This window comes from Pogona vitticeps, chromosome 3, assembly GCF_051106095.1.
Source record: "Pogona vitticeps strain Pit_001003342236 chromosome 3, PviZW2.1, whole genome shotgun sequence".
Lineage (NCBI taxonomy): Eukaryota > Metazoa > Chordata > Lepidosauria > Squamata > Agamidae > Pogona > Pogona vitticeps.
In genome coordinates, this window is record NC_135785.1 from 263,149,500 (window position 1) to 263,168,237 (window position 18,738).

At 47.8% G+C, this 18,738-nt stretch overlaps 1 protein-coding gene across 1 annotated transcript; it reads right to left on the reverse strand.

Annotated features, from left to right (window-relative positions):
• Positions 1 to 248: 248 nt before the first annotated feature.
• LOC110078156 (putative mitochondrial transporter UCP3) lies at positions 249 to 13,507 on the reverse strand. Its single transcript, XM_072993422.2, has 8 exons — positions 12,444 to 13,507; positions 10,898 to 11,163; positions 7,466 to 7,676; positions 6,370 to 6,567; positions 5,615 to 5,716; positions 4,062 to 4,242; positions 2,455 to 2,964; positions 249 to 456 (listed from the first exon to the last, which is right to left on the reverse strand). The coding sequence occupies exons 2-7, from the start codon at positions 11,021 to 11,023 to the stop codon at positions 2,850 to 2,852; spliced, it is 933 nt and encodes a 310-aa protein (XP_072849523.1). The 5' UTR covers positions 11,024 to 11,163; positions 12,444 to 13,507; the 3' UTR covers positions 249 to 456; positions 2,455 to 2,849.
• Between the last annotated feature and the right edge of the window lie 5,231 nt (positions 13,508 to 18,738).

The following is an 18,738-nucleotide window of genomic DNA, read 5'->3' on the forward strand; positions in this document are numbered from 1 at the left end:
CGTTTTTTTTTTCATTAACTGGCACTTACAGTCTCAGTAACTCACTCTGAGTTATAATTCTTTTCTTACAGTTGGGAGCAAATCAAATAGCAACCAATGGACTAAAAGAGAGGGTAATGGCCGATGCATTACACCAGTGTAGAAACTGAAAAGGAAGCTTTTGGCCATTAGCCAAAGATTCTGTGGCCAAAAAAAAAAAAAGCAGATTCTAAGACAGCTGCAGAATACAGAATAACATGACCCTGATCTACTAAATAGAAAATTATCATTTTTTTTTTAAATCAGGGAGGAACAGATTACAAAATCAGGATCATGGTGGAAGAGTCTTGAGGTCCTCTAGCTCAGGGTGAGAGAGAAAGCAGCGCCCTAGGGGTGCTCATGAGACCTCCCTGGAGGGTCTAACGTCCGTTTGCTAGAAGGATTTCAGGAGGCTGGGATCATGGCGAGCCATCGTCTCTAGCCAAAGGAGAAAGAAACTCAAGTTAGCTCTGGAGAAAAACAAAAAACAAACAAAAACTTTCCATTATATTCAAAAAATTCCCCTTGTTTTCCTCACAGGAATTTCCTTCCCACCCATCTCCATTCCCTAGGAGAACAACTGCCTTTTGTATGCTTATCAGTTCTTGTTTTAAAAAAAGAGAGATTTAAATATTGTCTTTTAGTGATGCCAGCCGGCTTTGTAGACTCACTGTTTCTAGCTTTAAATGTTGTTTTTTAAGGAGGTTACCACTTTAATCTCTTTCCCATCCTCATTTTTTGCAGCTCCTCCTCCTTTTTATTCTTACAGTTGTTACTGGAGGAACACGAAGGAGTTTTGTAGCGCCTGAAGACTTCATTGTGGCAGACACCGAACATGTTGACATTGTCGCCGATTAGGAGCTGCTTCAACAGAATCTTTCCCCCCCTCTTTTTCCATCTGGAGTAAAACTGAATGTATACTTCCGTATCCCTATCATTTGACCTTTCTCCCCAGAATCACACGGAGCTACTAATTATACAATCATAGAATCCTAGAATGATGGAGTTGGAAGGGGCCTCTTAAGGCCATCCAGTCCAACCCACTGGCTCACCACCTCCATCCTGAAGATACGGGTTCAACTGTTGTACTACTCTAACAGTTAGGAAGTTTTTCCTGACGTTCAACCGAAATCTGGCTTCCCTTAGCTTGAGCCCACTGTTGTGTGTCGAGAACAGATCCTGCATCTTCCTCTGTAGGACGACCTTTCAAATATTTGAAGATGGCTATTCTTTCTCTCCTCAGCCTCCTTTTCCCAAGGCTAAACATGCCCAGTTCTTTCAGCCTTTCCTTGGTTTCCAGCCCCCTGATCTTCTCTGTTGTGCTCCTCTAGACTTGCTCCGGTTTGTCGGCATCCTTCTTAAAAGTTCACTGTCCAAATCTCGACATGGGACTCTAGATCAGTGGTCCCCAACCTTGGGCCTCCAGATGTTCTTGGACTTCAACTCCCAGAAATCCTGGCCAGCAGAGGTGGTGGTGAAGGCTTCTGGGAGTTGAGGTCCAAGAACATCTGGAGACCCAAGGTTGGGGACCACTGCTCTAGATGACTGAGGGGGTGATAGGATAGCGCTTTTCAAATATTTGAAAGGCTGTCATCCAGAGGAGGGGCAGGATGTCAAGGATAATGTGCAAACCTGAGACAGAACAAGGTTTGTGTTCATGAGCAGCCATGTTTGTACATGTGGGCAAGAATGCTGAGTCATGCTGAGTCATGGATAATGCAACATCTGCAGTGATTGGCTGTATGCAAATATGTATATATATGGAGATGTACTGAAGATGTATCCGGATCTCTTACTTGAATGTTATCCTGTCATGGTGTCAGTTGATGCTGCTGTACATACTGTAGATATACCTCTGGTGTCGGGAGAAGCTGCCTGTGTGTGTGTACGTTATTTGGACTACCTGAACTGGACAAGACTCTGCTAAATTTCACCAGTGCTGCTCCAACACAGGATCTATTCTCAATCATCCCAGAGTACAGGAAACACAACAACGGGCTCAAGTTAAAGGAAGCCAGATTTCAGTTGAATATCAGGAAAAACTCCCTGTTATTTTATTTTATTTTTTATTATTATTTATTTGATTTATATCCCGCCCATCTGATAAATCTATACCACTCTGAGAGGTACGACAGTGGAACCAGTGACCTCGGGAATGGGTGAGTGCTCTGACACTGGAGGCCTTCAAGAAAAATTTAGATAATCCCCTGGCAGATCTGCTTGGATTGTATTCCTGCCTTGAGCAGGGGGTTGGACTGGATGGCCTTAAGAGGCCCCTTCCAACTTCACTTTTCTATCATTCGATGAGGCCTAACCAGTGCCCAACAGAAGGTAACTAGCACTTCCTGTGATTTGGACACTATACGAGGGTGAATGCAGTTTCAAATACTATAATACTGATGGTTAATGACAAGTATTGATGATATACGTAATTACCATTGAACTGGAGTCCTCGGAGTGGCTTGATCAGACAGTGGAGGAAAGTTTGCCCTGGAGCAGGCACACGTGGAAAATCCAGCTGTGATTCTTTCTCCCATCCATTCTTTTCTTCTCTTGCCACCCCCCCCCAAGACTCAGGGGTGGGTTTGCTTTTTAAAAAAAGTCTCCCATTGTTCGCTGAAACAGTCCAGGAGGTTCGTCAGGCCCAAGGGCCCATCTTGGAACAATTAATATAATTGATCTTTGCGTCTTGTCCCCAGGACAAGAAGGCTGACTCAGAGCTTTGTGGTCAAAGCTGCTTCTGATTCCGTCTTCCTCTGCCTTTCTCTTGGGAGGGTCCAGAGAAGCCGAGATTCGCCTCCGTTTTCACATCCTGGAGGTAACGCCGGGTCTCAGAACCGAGATTCCCAGGCCACCTGAGCCAGGACCATCACCCTTTTCAGCTGCTCGTAGGACACAAACATCACCACGTTCCAGGAGCCCAGTCGGAGGAACGAGGGCATGAAACTGCAGCAAGGAGTGAGAGAGAGCAGGGGAGAAATCTCATGAACAGGGTGGCTATGGACACACACACCCCAATGAGAAAGAAAACAAGAGGACCCAGATAGGCATGAACGTGCACATGGTAATGCTCAGAAGCTTCAGTTCAGAAAGAGGGACAGGAAAGAACTTTCCACTCCCTTGTGGCAGGAATTGAGCCCTGATTTGGATAATAAAACATCCCTACATGGATCCATCCATCCATCCATCCATCCATCCATCCATCCATCCATCCATCCATCCATCCATCCATCCATCCATCCATCCATCCATCCATCCATCCATCCATCCATCCATCCATCCATCTAATTTGTAGCCCACTCCCATTGGTGTGGGACAACAGAGGACGAGATGGTTGGACAAGGTCACCAAAGCGACCAACATGAATTTGACCCAACTCCAGGAGGCAGTGGAAGACAGGAGGGCCTGGCGTGCTCTGGTCCATGGGGTCACGAAGAGCCGGACATGACTTAACGACTAAACAACCCATTGGAGAAGGGGTACTACTCTGGGCAGGTAACAAAAGAGCAAATTATTGATTCTGTTTGTCCATATTTGAAATATTAAAACACCTAGAAATACGTATTTCTAATGATGCCATGACCGGAATGGGTCACCAGAGGGAGGCAGGAACAACGTGATGTGTCGCATTCAGGGTCATCCACATTGTTCAGCATCTGCAAGGGGAGGGAGTTGAATCCCCCACGGATCCAAGGGTCCAACTGCAGAACCACCGTCTGGGTCCTACCTGTCTTTGTGTTTTATTTCAGGGCTTTAATTTTTCTCTCTGAATCTACTTTAGCTGAGCTTTGCCTTCTTGTAGAAGGGAAACCTTCGAAAGACACAGTGGCCTTGAGATTTGGGTGGTGCACAAATTAAGTAATGCAAGAAAGCAAACTGGGAAAGTGTCAGCATCGTGGTTCGACTGGAAGGCGCAAGAGGATGAGCTGTAGATGCAGTTGCAAACAGCCCCCCCCCCCGTCCCAGGGTTCAAAGAAAGGCTGGGTTGATAATAAATTCAATAGAGGAGCCGTCTATTTTGCCCTGCGTGATGTCTCGCTTACCCTTTGTAGAAAGCTGCGGGTCCCTCCTTGACCACCATGGTCAGCATGCAATTCAGGGCGTTTTTGTACTGGCCCTGCCTGGAGTTCATGTATCTTGTTTTGACCACGTCCACGGGCGACGCCACCACAGTGGCACAGAAGCCGGCTCCAAAAGCAGCCACGAAATGGCACGGGAAATTGTCTGAAGAGAGAAGAGGGAGAGTCAGCAGAACCTGGGTTCAAATGCCTGCTTCTGCTACGGTATAAGGTTCCCTGGGAGATCTTGAAACAGGGGGACAGAGAGATGCTCGCTCACTCCTTAAGTCCTCCTATCTCTATCGCTCCCTCCATCTTTCTCTCTCGGAAGCCTACCTCGTAGGGTGGTTGTGAAGATAAAAACATGGAGATGGAGGGCCAAGGCCTGGATCGTTAGAGGAAGGACAGGAGAGCATCAACGCCAAGTCACAGGCAAACTTCAGGGAAGCTTCAATGATCTGTGGTGTCTGGGGGTTATGGGAGTTGTAGTCCACAAACGTAACATTTCAAAGCTTTGATCCCAGGCCACTGTTAGAGGGGAGCTAAGAAAACTGTGATGCTCAAGCAACGTCCAAGGTCAAATGGGAAGCCTTTTGTAGTCCTTCCTGTGAGGTGGGTCCCCTTACAAGGGGCAGGGCCCATCCAGAACTGGGGAGCATGGACCCTGGACAGGAAGAGATACTGAGCCCCAATTCTAAATGTTCCCCTCCAGGGAAAAACACTGTAAAAGATCTGACCTTTCTCCATTCTAGCCTGATGGACAGAAATCCCACACCTAAGGCTGGCCTAAACCCATCTTCTAGCCCCAGTTTGAGTTGACCTGTTGAGTCAAATGCTGAACAGTTGATTTGACACTGGCGCAAATCCCATGGATTCAATGTGTCTACTCTAGCTGAGGCAACTGACTGGGTTGAGGGTTTAGGGATTTCCAGTCTCAAGGCAGCAACCAAGGGGTGCAGAAGTTCATATTTTAGACTAGAACCCCAAACCAAGGGGTTTGATGTGCTCACTGGTCCTGCTGTTTGGAACAAAACTGGGAACGAGTTTCGGGACGTATCTCAGATACGTTTGCTACAGCATCAACGTTTGTGGACTGCGCTCGACGCCTTGCAAACCTGCCGCTAGGTCATTGCAGCGTCTGTAGAAACCACGCTGCACAACAACATTTGGGGTATGTGGGCGCCATTTCCAAAGAAGTGGAAACACATGTCATATGGAAAGTGCCACAAGATTCTGGGTTTCTCCTGCAACTGCTCCTCTGCCCCTAAAGAAATCATGAGGCTTGGTGATTCCTAGAGCAGGAAAGTGGGAAATAACTTTCCAAGCTCTTCTGATTCTGACGAAGGAGGTTTGGAGGGCTGTGAGCTCCATCTGAGAGATGGGCATGGTTCTGGAGGAGCCTAGAGACCAGGTTGCTGGTCAAACCCTCATCACTGTTTGAGGCACGACCAGACTTGAATGCTACGGAAAAGGTTCCTCCAGCAGTGCCTGAGGCTGAACGGTCATTCCTCACATTTTGGGTGTGAAGGTCTCCTTACCGGTCATCAGCTGATATTCAAGGAGCGTTTCCTTGATGAGGTCGTAGGTCACCATCTCCCCACAGTTCACGATGGCATTTCGAGTGATGTTGGGGAGGGTCCCTGCAGGGGGAGGAAGGAAGGAGAAGATTCAGGGTGGAGAGAGTGGGGGTGGTGGTTTCCTGGATCCTACCCCGGCTGGATCCCAAGGGGTGTCCCTCAGGGATGCTGGCAAGTCTTCAGGACCACGTCCCACGTCTGACTTTGAGTCTTGCCCCCCCCCCCCGAGTCTCAAGGCTTGAATTGAGTTTTGGGTCTTATTATGCCCTGCCCCGCACCTTGAGGTTTGGGGCCATCGGGACTCCAACCACACATGCACCACCCAGCTGAGGTGGGCACATGTGCCGAGACAGCAGGCCGGCTTCCTTTTCCGGAGCTGCCCCCTGACTCCGCACGCGTGCCAGCTCACCCACTGGGTGGCGCATCGGTGGATGGAGACAGCAGCTGGCTGCTGGAATGAAAGTTGGACCTGCTCCCTCTCAGGGGGCACCGGCAGCAACTGGTGAAACCATCCCTTTGGGACTTAAAAAGGGACTCGGGGAAACGGTTCTGAGTCACGAGTCAAGTCCAAGCCCCCCCCCCCCAATTCCAAAACCCCAAGTTGAGTCAAGTCCTTCATAGGACTTGAGTCGGAGTGAGCAGCGCCTTGTGGCTCACAAATCTCCATCCCTGGCGGTCCAGATCCTGCCCTGAAGGACGAGATAAGGATGCCTTACCTTTCCAGAGGCCTCTGACCCCTTCCTCTCTGGCGATGGTCCGGTACGCGTCCACCGTCCCGTTGTACTTCTTGGGCCCGCCTAACACGGTGATGTGGGCTTGGAAGCGGACTTTCACCACGTCGGTCGGTTGGGCACAGGCGACCGCCATAGCTCCCGTGGTGCAGCCCGCCAGGAGGCGGGTGAAGATGCCAGGATCTGAGAGAAAGAGGGCGTATAGGATGAGCTGGCATCCGTGCGACAGCTCTTCTGCTCTCGTGCTGCGGGTTCTCGCAGGCTTTGCTTGGTAGAGGGCTGATGAACCATCCAGGGGGTTGGTTCTTATTTATTATTGACTTAAAATGTTGTATTTTTTTTTTAGCCTGCCTTTCTCCTTAAAAAAGACCCGAGGCAGCTTACGCCATTCAAATACTGTACAATATTGAAAAGCTAAAAACAGAAATTGTACAAAGAGGAACCAAGACAAAGGGCACCCCAAAATTGGTAAACGAAACCAACACCAAAGCCACATTCAAAGCAACAAGGCACAACACGGCGTATAAAAACCCCTTGCGGACAGCGCATCTCTGAGGGAAAGCTCGCCGGATGAGAAAGGTCTTGGCCTGCTTGTGGAATGATGGCCAAGATGGGTCCAGGCTGGCCTCCATTGGGAGGGAGTTCCACAGTCTAAAGGAGCCAAGATGGGGCCAGGCTGGCCTCCAGTGGGAGGGAGTCCCGCTGTCTAAAGGAGCAGCCACAGAGAAGGCCTCTCTTCTGTGTCCCCATCAGACGCACCTGTGAAGGTGGCAGAACCAAGGGAAAAATGCCCCTCCTGATGATCTTAGCACCTCGTATAGGGAGATGCATCCTTGAGATAGTTTGCACCCAAGCCATTTAGGGCTTTATAAGTTAGAACCAGCTCTTTGAATGATGCTTCTCATCAACCGGAGCTTAGGGTTAGGGGATCGTTTGGAGGTTGCTTCCATGCTGTCCTGGGACAGGCAGGGCCCACACCATCTAGGACAGCAGAAAGGGCTGAATCTGGCCCTCCGGGAGGGCCAGATTCAGCTCCATGGCTTCAGTTCCCCACCCCTGGCTTCAGGGGCCACAGACTTACTTTCCGACCCCTTGGGAGTGTAGAACGCTTTCACCGAGTCATACAGGCCGATGCGGATGGAGGCAAAACTCATCTGACGCTGGAGCCCTGCGATCAAGCCGTTGTAAAGGCTCCTGGATCCCTCCATCTTCACGATGGTGGCGATCGTGCCAAAGACCCCTTTGTATTTGACGTTCTTGGCTGCCTTGGAAGCTTTCGATTCTCCTTGAATCTTCAGGAGAAATGGAAACGGTCCGTGAGAAATTGGCAAGCCTCAGGGCATATACAAGGCACCTCTGCTCCTCTCTCTCTCTCTCTCTCTCACACACACACACACAGATTATTTTGTGTCAAATGAGCTGTGATTGTCCATCACGGGGATGGAGAATGTACGGGTCATGTTGTATGGTCCAACCGCCCTCCCTTCCACCCCGTTCCCAAACCCTAGGAATTATCATCTTTTGAAAGGGCAGATCATGCTCTGACTGAGATAACGGGTTGAGTGCCTGTCACAAAACAGCATTTTCAACAACATTTTATATTTGGGACACCCTGTTCGATGAAGAGATACAAAAAACGAAACAAAACTTGAAAGCCTTATGCTCTTTCAGTTGGTCTGATAAGGATATCACAATAAAAGCTCAGAAAAATTCCCTTAACTTTGCTGAAAGACATGAAATTTGTTGGAAGTTATTTCAACCTCATATGCTAACTTTAGTAGGTTTGGTTAGGAGGGACCTTTCTGGGCTGGGCTGACTGTCAATCAACCCAACATGGACTAATCATTATTTTCCTGACTCCGATTTCAAAGAGAGCCCCGCCTCTCTACTTAAGGGTCTTTTTCCCTCTCTTTTTAGCTTGCTGGCAGTTAATGTTGTGAAAGTTAGAATGTAATGTATAGGATTCTGCTGGAAGCAGGCACTGAGTCTGTTAAGGCCTGTTGCTATAAGCCATCATTTTTGTACAGTATGCTATTTTTGATCTGTGAGTAAATCAAACCTTTTTATTCTTTCTCTTACCAATATCTCAGAAAGAATTGTTGAGATTGTACAGTAAGTGCTGGGTTATGACATAAAAAGGGGCTGTCTGCTTTAGGGGGACTTGAAGCTAATTCTGCTCTTCTGCTGTGCATCCAGAAGTTTTTAACCAAAATTCAAAATGCTGCAATATTTTCCACAAATATTATTGACTGATCAGCTCAAATAACCAGATGAGTTAGCTCTTGAAATCAATTCCCAATAGCTTTGGCTGATAAAATGCTTTTGTTAGCACCCAACCTAAGACGTTGGGTGGGTTCTTTCTTCTACACATCAAAAGTTAGGCACGTCCACTAGTGAGGAATATATTAATTGTAATTATTAACTTTGTATTTTTGTTTGAATAACCAGCATAGCTGCCTTTGCTTTTTGTATTAACCACTGCTGTTTTGGTTGTTGTGGGTTTTTCGGGCTCTTTGGCCATGTTCGGAAGGTTGTTCTTCCTAACGTTTTGCTAGTCTTTGTGGCCGGCATCTTCAGAGGACAGCACTCTGTGCTCTGGTGTAGTTTGCTTGGGAGTGGAGTATTTATGGCTGTGAGATAGGCTTTTGTCCTTTTCAGACAATGGGTGATCAGCATCTCTTGTTGTGGGCGTATAAGACATACTAATCACCCATCGCCTGAAAAGGAGAAAAGCCTGTCTCACAGCCACAAATACTGCACTCCCAAGCCAACTACACCAGAGCACAGAGTGCTGTCCTCTGAAGATGCCGGCCACAGAGACTGGCGAAACGTTAGGAAGAACAACCTTCAGAACACGGCCAAAGAGCCTGGAAAACCCACAACAACCATTAGATCCCGGCCGTGAAAGCCTTTGCAAATACACTGATGTTTTCTTTGTAAACTTCTGCCTTCTACTTTACAAAAACATTCTTCACTTGGCTCATGCTGAAATTGATCTCCCTGCCTGGAGACCCAGAGAGGAACAGCAGGTCTTTGAGAACGTCACCTCATGCCCTGAGATGCGGGCATTCTTCAACCAATACAGGGCCTCAACATCCCCATTTTTATTTTTCCTCCGATCCCTGACCTCAGCTTGTGTCAACCCTGCAGACCTTTTGAGCCGCTGCAGCTTCTGAGACCACTGTGGTTTTGTCCTTTAGCGTGGAGGAAATCCCTGGCAGAAGAAAGGGCCCTGGTAGACGAGGAGAGGACCCCTGGATCGTGTCGTCAGCGCTGTCACAGGCTGGGGTGCAAGGTCCAGCCTTTGCATTTCAGGTTTTTAAAAAGCTTGGGCTTACAGGTTCATGGTCCCAGCCAGGGCTTGCCGGCCTCATTCAAAGTCCAGTTCGCTTGAACCTCACTCTAAGGAGTGATCCACGTTCGATGCCTGTAGTGGCGGGGTGTTAATCCTCACTGAGCTTGGAGATTTGACTACAACTCCCAGAATCCCCTAGCCAACAGGAGATTCTGGGAGATTTGTGGAGTTGGTGTCTGGACCAAACAATTCTCAGCCCCCCTGGATATGAACTGTGCCCCATGTCAACCCCAAGAGCAATTATCTTGTTCTCATTCCAAAAGGGCCCCCTCTGTTACCCTCGTTGTTTGTTGTTTAGTCGTTAAGTCATGTCCGACTCTTTGTGACCCCACAGACCGGAGCACGCCAGGCCCTCCTGCCTTCCACGGCCTCCCAGAGTTGGGTCAAATTCATGTTGGTTGCTTCGATGACCCTGTCCAGCCATCTCGTCCTCCGTCGTACCCTTCTCCTCTTGCCTTCACACTTTCCCAACATCAGGGTCTTTTCCAGGGAGTCTTCTCTTCTCATGAGATGGCCAAAGGATTGGAGCCTCAGCTTCAGGATCTGTCCTTCCAGTGAGCACTCAGGGTTGATTTCCTGCAGAATGGATAGGTTTGTTCTCCTTGCAGTCCAGGGGACTCTCAAGAGCCTCCTCCAGCACCACCATTAAAAAGCATCCATTTCCCAAATCAGTGTCTGGAAATGCTTGTTTCCTGGACAACACCGCCAGAATCTAATATTTCATCCTGTTTCTGGGATTTTGAAGGCGGAAGATGAGAAAATCTTTCTAAATGGTCCAGTTCCAGTCTGCTCTTGTGCTTTGGGCCCATCCGGAGAAGACAAGATTCACCGGAAAAGACCCTTGTGCTGGGAAAAGTGGAAGGCAACAGGAAAAGAGGAAGACCAAGCCTGAAATGGACTGACTCAAAAAAAGAAACCACAATGTTTGGTATTTGCAAATATTGTTAAGCAAAGCTATCGATGGTACGAATTTCTGGAATTCACTCTTTCATAAGATTACTGTCAATCAGAAGTGACTTGATGACGCAGATCAACAACAACAGCCCAGGAGATTCTGGAAGTGGTAGTTAAAAAAAACACCACACACACTATTTGGTCCTACATCCTGGGAGCCCTCCAAAAGGGGCCGTGATGCTGCTACCTGCCAGAGAGACGCACCTGGAGCCTGACTTTGGCCGTGTCCAAGGGGAAGGTGCAGAGATCGGCAATGCAGGCAGCTGTCCCAGCGCTGAGAAATTTGGTGGCTGCAGACGGGGGAATGTCCGTGGGCTTCAGGCCCACCATTCTGCAGTTGCTCCAGAAAGCGCTTCAGCTCCGAAAAAAAGAAAAGAAAAGAAAAGAAAAACAGGTCCTTTCGGTTCAAGCTACATCCAGGCTCTGACAGAGGAGCGAGAAACAGCTTCGTCCTTGAGGATGGGGATGAACTTGGGAATAACAAGAAAAATAAAATGAAAAACAAACAAACAGCCATATTAGGAACTGCATTCTTTCTGCGCTAATATTGAACAGATACTTAGGCTTTTGGTTAAAGCTTTTATCTGTTATAGAATACCAGTGCATGTTTTTATAATGTTGAATGTGCCTGGTGTTTTTGTATAATAATAATAATACTTTTTTATATTAATTTTTAAACACAAATATACAGCTGCAAGAAACTCAAATGCTTGAAAATTTTTTTACAAAGACAAACACACAAGCGCAGAACAAGCAAATACATAGAGATCCAGACAATTATGTGATTTTATTTTATATACAAGTCAAAGAGGTCTATAGGTACACGCGACATGTCTATGATTCCCAGTTTCACTTCTTTTGACCAATGAGAACCCTGGAAGGCAGGCGAGACTGAAGAGGAGGGATTTCTCAGCACATCTACTTTCCCCGTCCCTTGGCCATGAGATTTAAGGCTGAACCAGACCCAAGCTGGGCTTGCTTTTGCTTGATCCCCTGACCTGTGACCTATTGCAGCATCCTAGCAAAACCCACTTCCTCCAGACAAGCTCTGGCATGTCTCTTGCACTTTCTAAAAATAAAGGTTGGAGAAGATTCCCGGGTGAGTGAGCTCGAGAGAGGGAGCAACCCCAGATATTAACACATAAACTGCAATTACAGCTGAAAAACGTTTGGGATGTAATTCCAGCACAGGCAGCCAGGTCTGACACTATAAAGGACACCCATGCGTAAGACCTGAAGACCAGTAAAAAAGTAATAATTTAAAAAATGAAGCAAGCTGCAAGGAGGTTGGTAGGTTGGTGTGACATTCACATGCAAACAGAGCTTCCCTTTCTAATTACGGGCTGTCTACAACATCTGTCTTTGCCTAGAAAGAGGAGAGAGACACACACAGAGAGAGATCTGCCCTCCATTTCACAGGACACCATTAAATGGGTTGCAGTGGGAGTGTGGGGCCAAAAAGTAAGCAGTCTGGGATTTATAAAATGGGACTGTAGTTCTCTGAAAGAGAGCCTGCTTTCCATGCATAAGGTCCGAGGTTTGAACCCCAACATCTCCGGTTAGGGCTAGGAAAGGTTGCTGCTACTCACAGTGGACAAAGCCAGGCAGAAATGGACCCCCAGGATATGTTATGTTGTAAAATAGGTGCCTCCATCCCTAATAACAACACCTTTCCAAACCTCTGATCTGAAAAGTTTATCCTCCAGCCTTTGAACCCAACGCTAGTGAAGGGGAGAGACTTCATCCTTACTTGGCCTCAGAGATTTCGTCTTCAGATTCCTGGTGAGTCCCCAGGAGAGGATTCCTTCCATGGGGGAGCGTGTGCCAATATGGAGAATAAAATGGTGAATAAATCCAGGGCCAAGCTAAGGAACAGAGCAGAAGAAACGGGCCCTTGCATCCAGCCCTCTTGCCTGCGTCGGGACTCTGAGCCACTTCACTCATCATCCTGTCCGGACTCCCCTTTATAAGGTCTGCTCCGGTGGCATTTGAGACTGATGAAAACAGAGATCATGTCACGAAGGTCAGCGAGTCTAAGAACGCAAACCTCTCTTGCTCTGCAAGGCATCGGTCTTAAAATAGAGTTTGCCTCCTTATGTTTGATCCTGTCCTCAGGCTACGCCCCTCTCTTCCCACTCTGAGGATGTGTGAGATTCGGGGTTGTGGGTTTATTGATCAATTCCTCTGCTTATTCATCGGCATCCTCTTCCTTATCATGATCTCTCTTTTTTCCCCTTGTTCTGTTTATAAAGTGATGTACAGGCTCATTACGTCCGTCTGTACAACGGTCCTGACAGGTAGACCTTGTATCGTTCCTGTTTCAGAAGGCTGAGAGATCTGAATTCAGTCCAAACCGTTCAAGGATTATTATTATTATTATTATTATTATTATTATTATTATTATTATTATTATTATTATTATTATTATTATTATTATTATTATTATTATTATTATTATTATTATTATTATTATTATTATTATTGGGCAGATCAGAGGCTGGAATTAAAGTCTGTCAGACCTAAAATCTCCCCACCTTTGTTAATTGAGCGGCATTGTTGTGATGGTATTAATTATGACGAAGATTTTTTTTCTAGCGCTGATAAGATTGGTCCCTCGTTACTGTAATCTCTTGAGACTGAAGGATGCCTACAAAACAGGAATGGATTTCCTCATTTAGCTGGCCATGCAGTTAAAAACAGGACTATGAAAACTATGGTGGCTGAAATTCTGTTACTTGGTGTAGCAAGTGGCCATTAGAGTAGACCCATTGAGTCAGGGGGATGTGCCGAATCCATGCCTCTGTAAGCTGCATGGATTCAACAGGAGTACTCTGGTCGACCACATTAAAGAACAGGATCTCAGCCAGTAAATTGTGAATATTAAAATATAATCAAATCCAGTTAAAGAAAGAACATTCTTGAAATCATCGTCTTAGAACGGGAGAGCCGGAAGGGACCCTCAGGGATCATCCAGCCCAGCCCGTCAAGGAGGCTCAGTGGGGGGAATCGAACTTCCAACCTCTGGCTCCACAGCCAGAGACCTCAACCGAAATGTCATTCAGTTATTTTTGAAGCAGAGCCACAGAAATACGATAGAATCCAAACCTCTGTGTGCAGAACGGAGCCAAAGGAGAGGGATAAAAATAAGAATCCACGTGGGCCCTAAAGTCACCTTCCTTCCTTCATTCATGTGAAGCCAGTGGTCGATTCTTGTGTTCTTCTAGCCAAATCTTACCCAAACCAGCACCTCCCCCCCCCCCCTAGATTTATTGGATCACCACTTCCATCATCTTCAGGCAAGGTCTCTGGTGGAAACCTGACAGAGGACGGCTGGGCTAAGAACATGGGTCCCATCTACAGGATGGTGACAGTGCGTCTTAATCCCAAGAGGGAGAGGCTGAGTTGCCTTGGCCTCAGAGAGCCAAGGTCCTCCTGCTTCATCTTGCGTGAGGTCCGACACCCTTTCGGGGGGGGGGCAAATGCACTGACATCATCTGCTCGCTCCCAAGGCTGAACTTCCTCTTACATACTCCACTTTGCCTCGTCAGCTGGAGATCGGAGGGTCTCTCCGAGTGACCGGTCGGCATCTTAGAAATCCCTCTGGCCACTTTTAAGGGGACCTGGACGTTCTCCAAGGGGTTCAAAGGCCTTTCTCCACACCTGCTTCTGCTATTTTGAGAAACGGCTTCAGCCAGAGAGCGAGGGAAGAAGGGTCTCGAGGTTAAGGGGAGCAGAGCGGGCTGGAAGCCTCCCGTAACATCTCTCTCTCTCTCTCTCTCTCTCTCTCTCTCTCTCCAGGAGTTACTGGGTTTGTATGCTCTTTGCCCTCCAAGGATCACGCCACGTGCTCCAGCCGCACATGGAGACCCAGCAGCAGATATAATCCTGCATTTACAGTCTCAGATCGCCAGTGGCAAACTGGAGGGGCAGAAGATGCGCACGGATCCTGAGGCTGAGCCTTCCGCAGCCCTGGCTCAGGTTGACAACGGACTGAGACGCAATCATGCCGTCATGCCCTCCGGCATCCACGGCGCACATGTGTTGAACCTTGAGTGCTCATCCATGCTGCGCATGGGTGCTAACACAAAAAGCTAGTTCTCCATATACACCCTGCTCAACAGGCCGGCTCATAAGGCTGGATTAAGGCAAACGGAGACATGAAGCCGCAGCAAATTTAAGACCTCACGGGCACATCACGCGAAAAACATCACAACTGAACAATTGTGGCCGTTTCGGAGGATGTTGCTACGCCCGAAGAGCTCCAAACGGGAAGGGGAAACCCTAACTCTAAAATCAAAGCAGATTTTTAAAGTCAGTTTCAGCTTTTTCCCAATCCTCTAAGAATGGACAGAAGCAAGGGAAAGAGACGGAATTGTTCTGATTTTTGCATCACGTTTACGGGGTTTCTAAAACTCGAAATGCCGTAAGGTCTCAGCAAGTCGTGAATAAACCAGTGGATAAGCCTGGATGAACAAGACACAGGTCTCCCTCTGGCAGCGCTTTTAACACAGGTCTGCAGAAGAATTGGGAGGGCTGAAGGCTGGTGACTGTGTTGCATTTTGAGAGGGCTGGGTAGCCACAAACAAAATGGACCCTCGGATCTGCCAGAGCGTCAAGGTGCTAGTTCTCACTGTTAAAACCCATTAGCTCTCTGCCTTTCAGTGAATCTTCACCCATGTTTCTTTTTATCCGTCTCCTTTCGCTTTACTTTTTAGTTTCTGACGAACGGCCTTCAAATTTCTAGTCCGTTTCAGAAATCTCACTGCATCGAGAGGCATCTCTCTGCACCTAGAGTGTCAGTGTGGTGCAGCGGAAAGTGTATCTGGCTAGGATCCGGATACAGTACCCAGATTCCAATCCTTACAGTCAAAAGCAACTTGATGATATAGAAACACACACCCCCATTTCCTATAATCGTTTTTTTCCTGGTCTGCCTCTCCTTCCACCTTCTGGCATGTTGCTTACATCCTTGAAAGGATATCCTATCGGATTATCACAGAGAAATAGGTCATCATTCAAATTGCACAAACACCAATAAGGGCTTCTAATGCAGGCTGTCTATCCAGTCAGCAGCCAAATGGGCTATCCTCTGTCGAGTTGCAAACATGTAGATGTTGGAGCAGGATGCGTGCTGCTGGCCGGCCTGAGTTAACCTGGACATAAAAGCAACTGTTCTGGAGAAAAGTCATTTTCCGGAGACTGGTGTGCCTTTAAGCCGATGGGTTCATGCAAAGCTCCCTCTTCTCGTACTGAACGTAGCTGGCTTGCAGTTTGCATTGCAGGGCCAACAGCGAGCTCCCTCCCCTCCCAAACTGGGGTTTCTCCAACTCCATGCAACCACAGCTCCCAGGGCTTCCCATCTTCTGTCCAGCCCGTTTTAGATCCTACCACTTTGCAGATACAAGCTGCCTAGACAGCTCAGTGGTTTCAGGCATCTGGCTGTGAAGCCAGAAATTGGGAGTGTGATTCCCCCACTGAGCCTCCCCAGGGAGAAGATCCAGCCTGGGTAGCTTTGGGCAAGCTGCATATTAGTCTCAAGGCTGACCCCAGAAGAAGGGGATGGGGAACAGCTTCGGAGCCTTCTTGACCTAGGAAATACTGGCAAGGGTCGCCATAAATCAGAATTGACTTGATGGCACTTGGTTATTATTATTATCATCATCAAGACTTCCAGATACAGAGACCGATAGAAGAACGTAGGTAAAGTTTCCTGTGACCCTGTTTTGAAGACAAGGCTGTCTTTTGAAGCCGAGCTTCGCCATCACAAGGCAGAAGAAGGGTCTCTGTCCGAAGTGTGGCCGGTCAGCCTCTTTGTGGATTCCCAGAACATTCAGTTCAGAAGCCGTACGTCACTTGTTTACGGAACGTCAAGAGACTTGATAGCATCAGTGCAATCATCCCGCCTTGCCCTCCGATGAAGCAGAAAAGTCAAACCACACCACCATCTGAACAAGGAACAAGAAGAACCAGAGAGTGCATCGAGGGGGCCGCAAGAGACTGGCACTACCCAGCTGTGACGAGCGTTAGCAGCTCCCCGTTTGCCATCTGGCCCATCTGTTACGTTTTGCTTAAGGGCACGGCCACGCAAAGCAGAAGAGAGAAGCAACTGGGTGCGTGGGCGGGTGGGCGAGCGCACGTCTGGCAGCGTGGGAAATTGCAACTTGTTGAGAGACTGTCCCGGTTGCAACAGAGGTCTCTTTTTATGGGTCATGGAACACAAGCCTGACAAGGTTAACAGAATAAAGGACCAGAGCACAGACAGAGTTCTGATTCTTGTCCTCTGAAGATGCCGGCCACAGAGACTGGAGAAACGTTAGGAAGAACAACCTTCAGAACACGGCCAAAGAGCCCAAAAACCCACAACCACCCTAATAAAGGATTGTTTTGCACTGGGTCAGCAAATGTTCCATCTAGTCTGGCTTTGTCCAACCTGGGGGGGTTTCAAGGGCACATTATTCCCAGCTAGGTTGGGCCTGTTCTTGTGTTCTTGATTCTGCTCAGGCAGGAAGCAGAAACGGATGGATTGTCCTTTGACTTCTCCCATAGGTTGTGTTACCTGCTTTGTGCCATCTTCTGTGCCAGTAAGAAGTTGTGTAGCCTTCTAGAGGGAACTGAGGCATGCATGAAAACTTTAGGCGATGATCAAAGAAACAGACATGGCATCAAAAAAAGATAAAGGCCATTTTATTGTTAAAAAAAGAGAATCAAATCTGTAAAAAAACAAGACATCTTTGCAAGTAAATCAACAGGGCTTCCATTTGGAATTGCAGCTCTTCAAAGTTGGATGAGATTTTAAAAAATTGACTTAAAATGATTATAATACATGCAAATACAAAAATAATTTATATTTACAAGAACACACACTCTTCTTTAAAAAAAAACACCCACACGGAATCATTATATCAGCAGATTCCTGGTTTACTGTGAATGCACTGTGGCGTGCCATGTGTCTAAGTCACTGCATCTGAGGAAGCCCCTTCTGTCGGATTGGGGGGTGGGGAGGAGGATACTCACAACCACAGCTCTCACCGAAGAGAGCGGCCCCACTTCCCATAAAAACAGTGCGTGTTTATCAGCGTCCCTGAGCAGCTTTAGACTGGAACCAGCGTCCTTACATTGCCATTTCACAGGTTGGCAAGGGTATCCAGATACACATCAGATTAGTGCCTGAGAGGGTACAGTTCTGGGGAAAGGCGAAATCCAGAACCGATCTGCCGTTCTGCCCACTCCCTTGTCAAGGTTTCCCTTCGGGGTTGCGTAAGAAAGGACTGTAGACAGAAAAACAAAACGACAGCGTTCACCTCTCCTGCTAGATTTTTATCTTCCACATCTTTCTGCCAAGAAAAGTGCTTCTATATGAACTGGTATTTTTCCATGGTTGGTTGGGATATATAAATACAGACAAAAAAAGAAGTCAAAACTGGTATTAACAAAAACTCAAACTATGTATACAGATTAGACCAGGGGTTGGCAACAATGGCCTGCCAGATGTTTCAGCCCCCAATTGCCAGCAGAACCCATGTTCAGGGATTGGGGGGGGAGTGGTGGCCCCCAAACAGTGGATGACCCCTAAACTGAAAGTGGGAGGGGTGCAAGCGTGGGAGATTTAATTCTTGTTGTTTTTCTGCCCAGTCCCTTAAAGCAAGAGGGAACTGGAGGGGCTGGCTTTCTGGAGAGGGAAGAGGCTGGAGGCCTGGCGTCCCCCTTACTTAAAGGGCAGAGAAGCTGCCATACTGCTGCCCCTTCGGATGCTGCTAGGGGGCAAAACCCGTCAAGCCCTGGGCCAGACTACAGCCCCCCGCCCGGAACCAGCTTAGATCCGTGGAAGCCTGCGTTCTCCCTGCTCAGAGAGAGCTCTTGGGTGGTGCAGGGCTTTCAGTAGCCCTTGGCGATGTGGAAAAAAATGGGATGGTTGCGGTTCTCACGCTGACGGAGTGATTTAGGAACCCGAGTTGAAAGGAACAAGCTAAACAAAGCAGGACAGGCTCTTAGTCCAGGGCATAACGTTACCCTGAGCCCAGCCCTTGACTCAAGGTGCACATGTT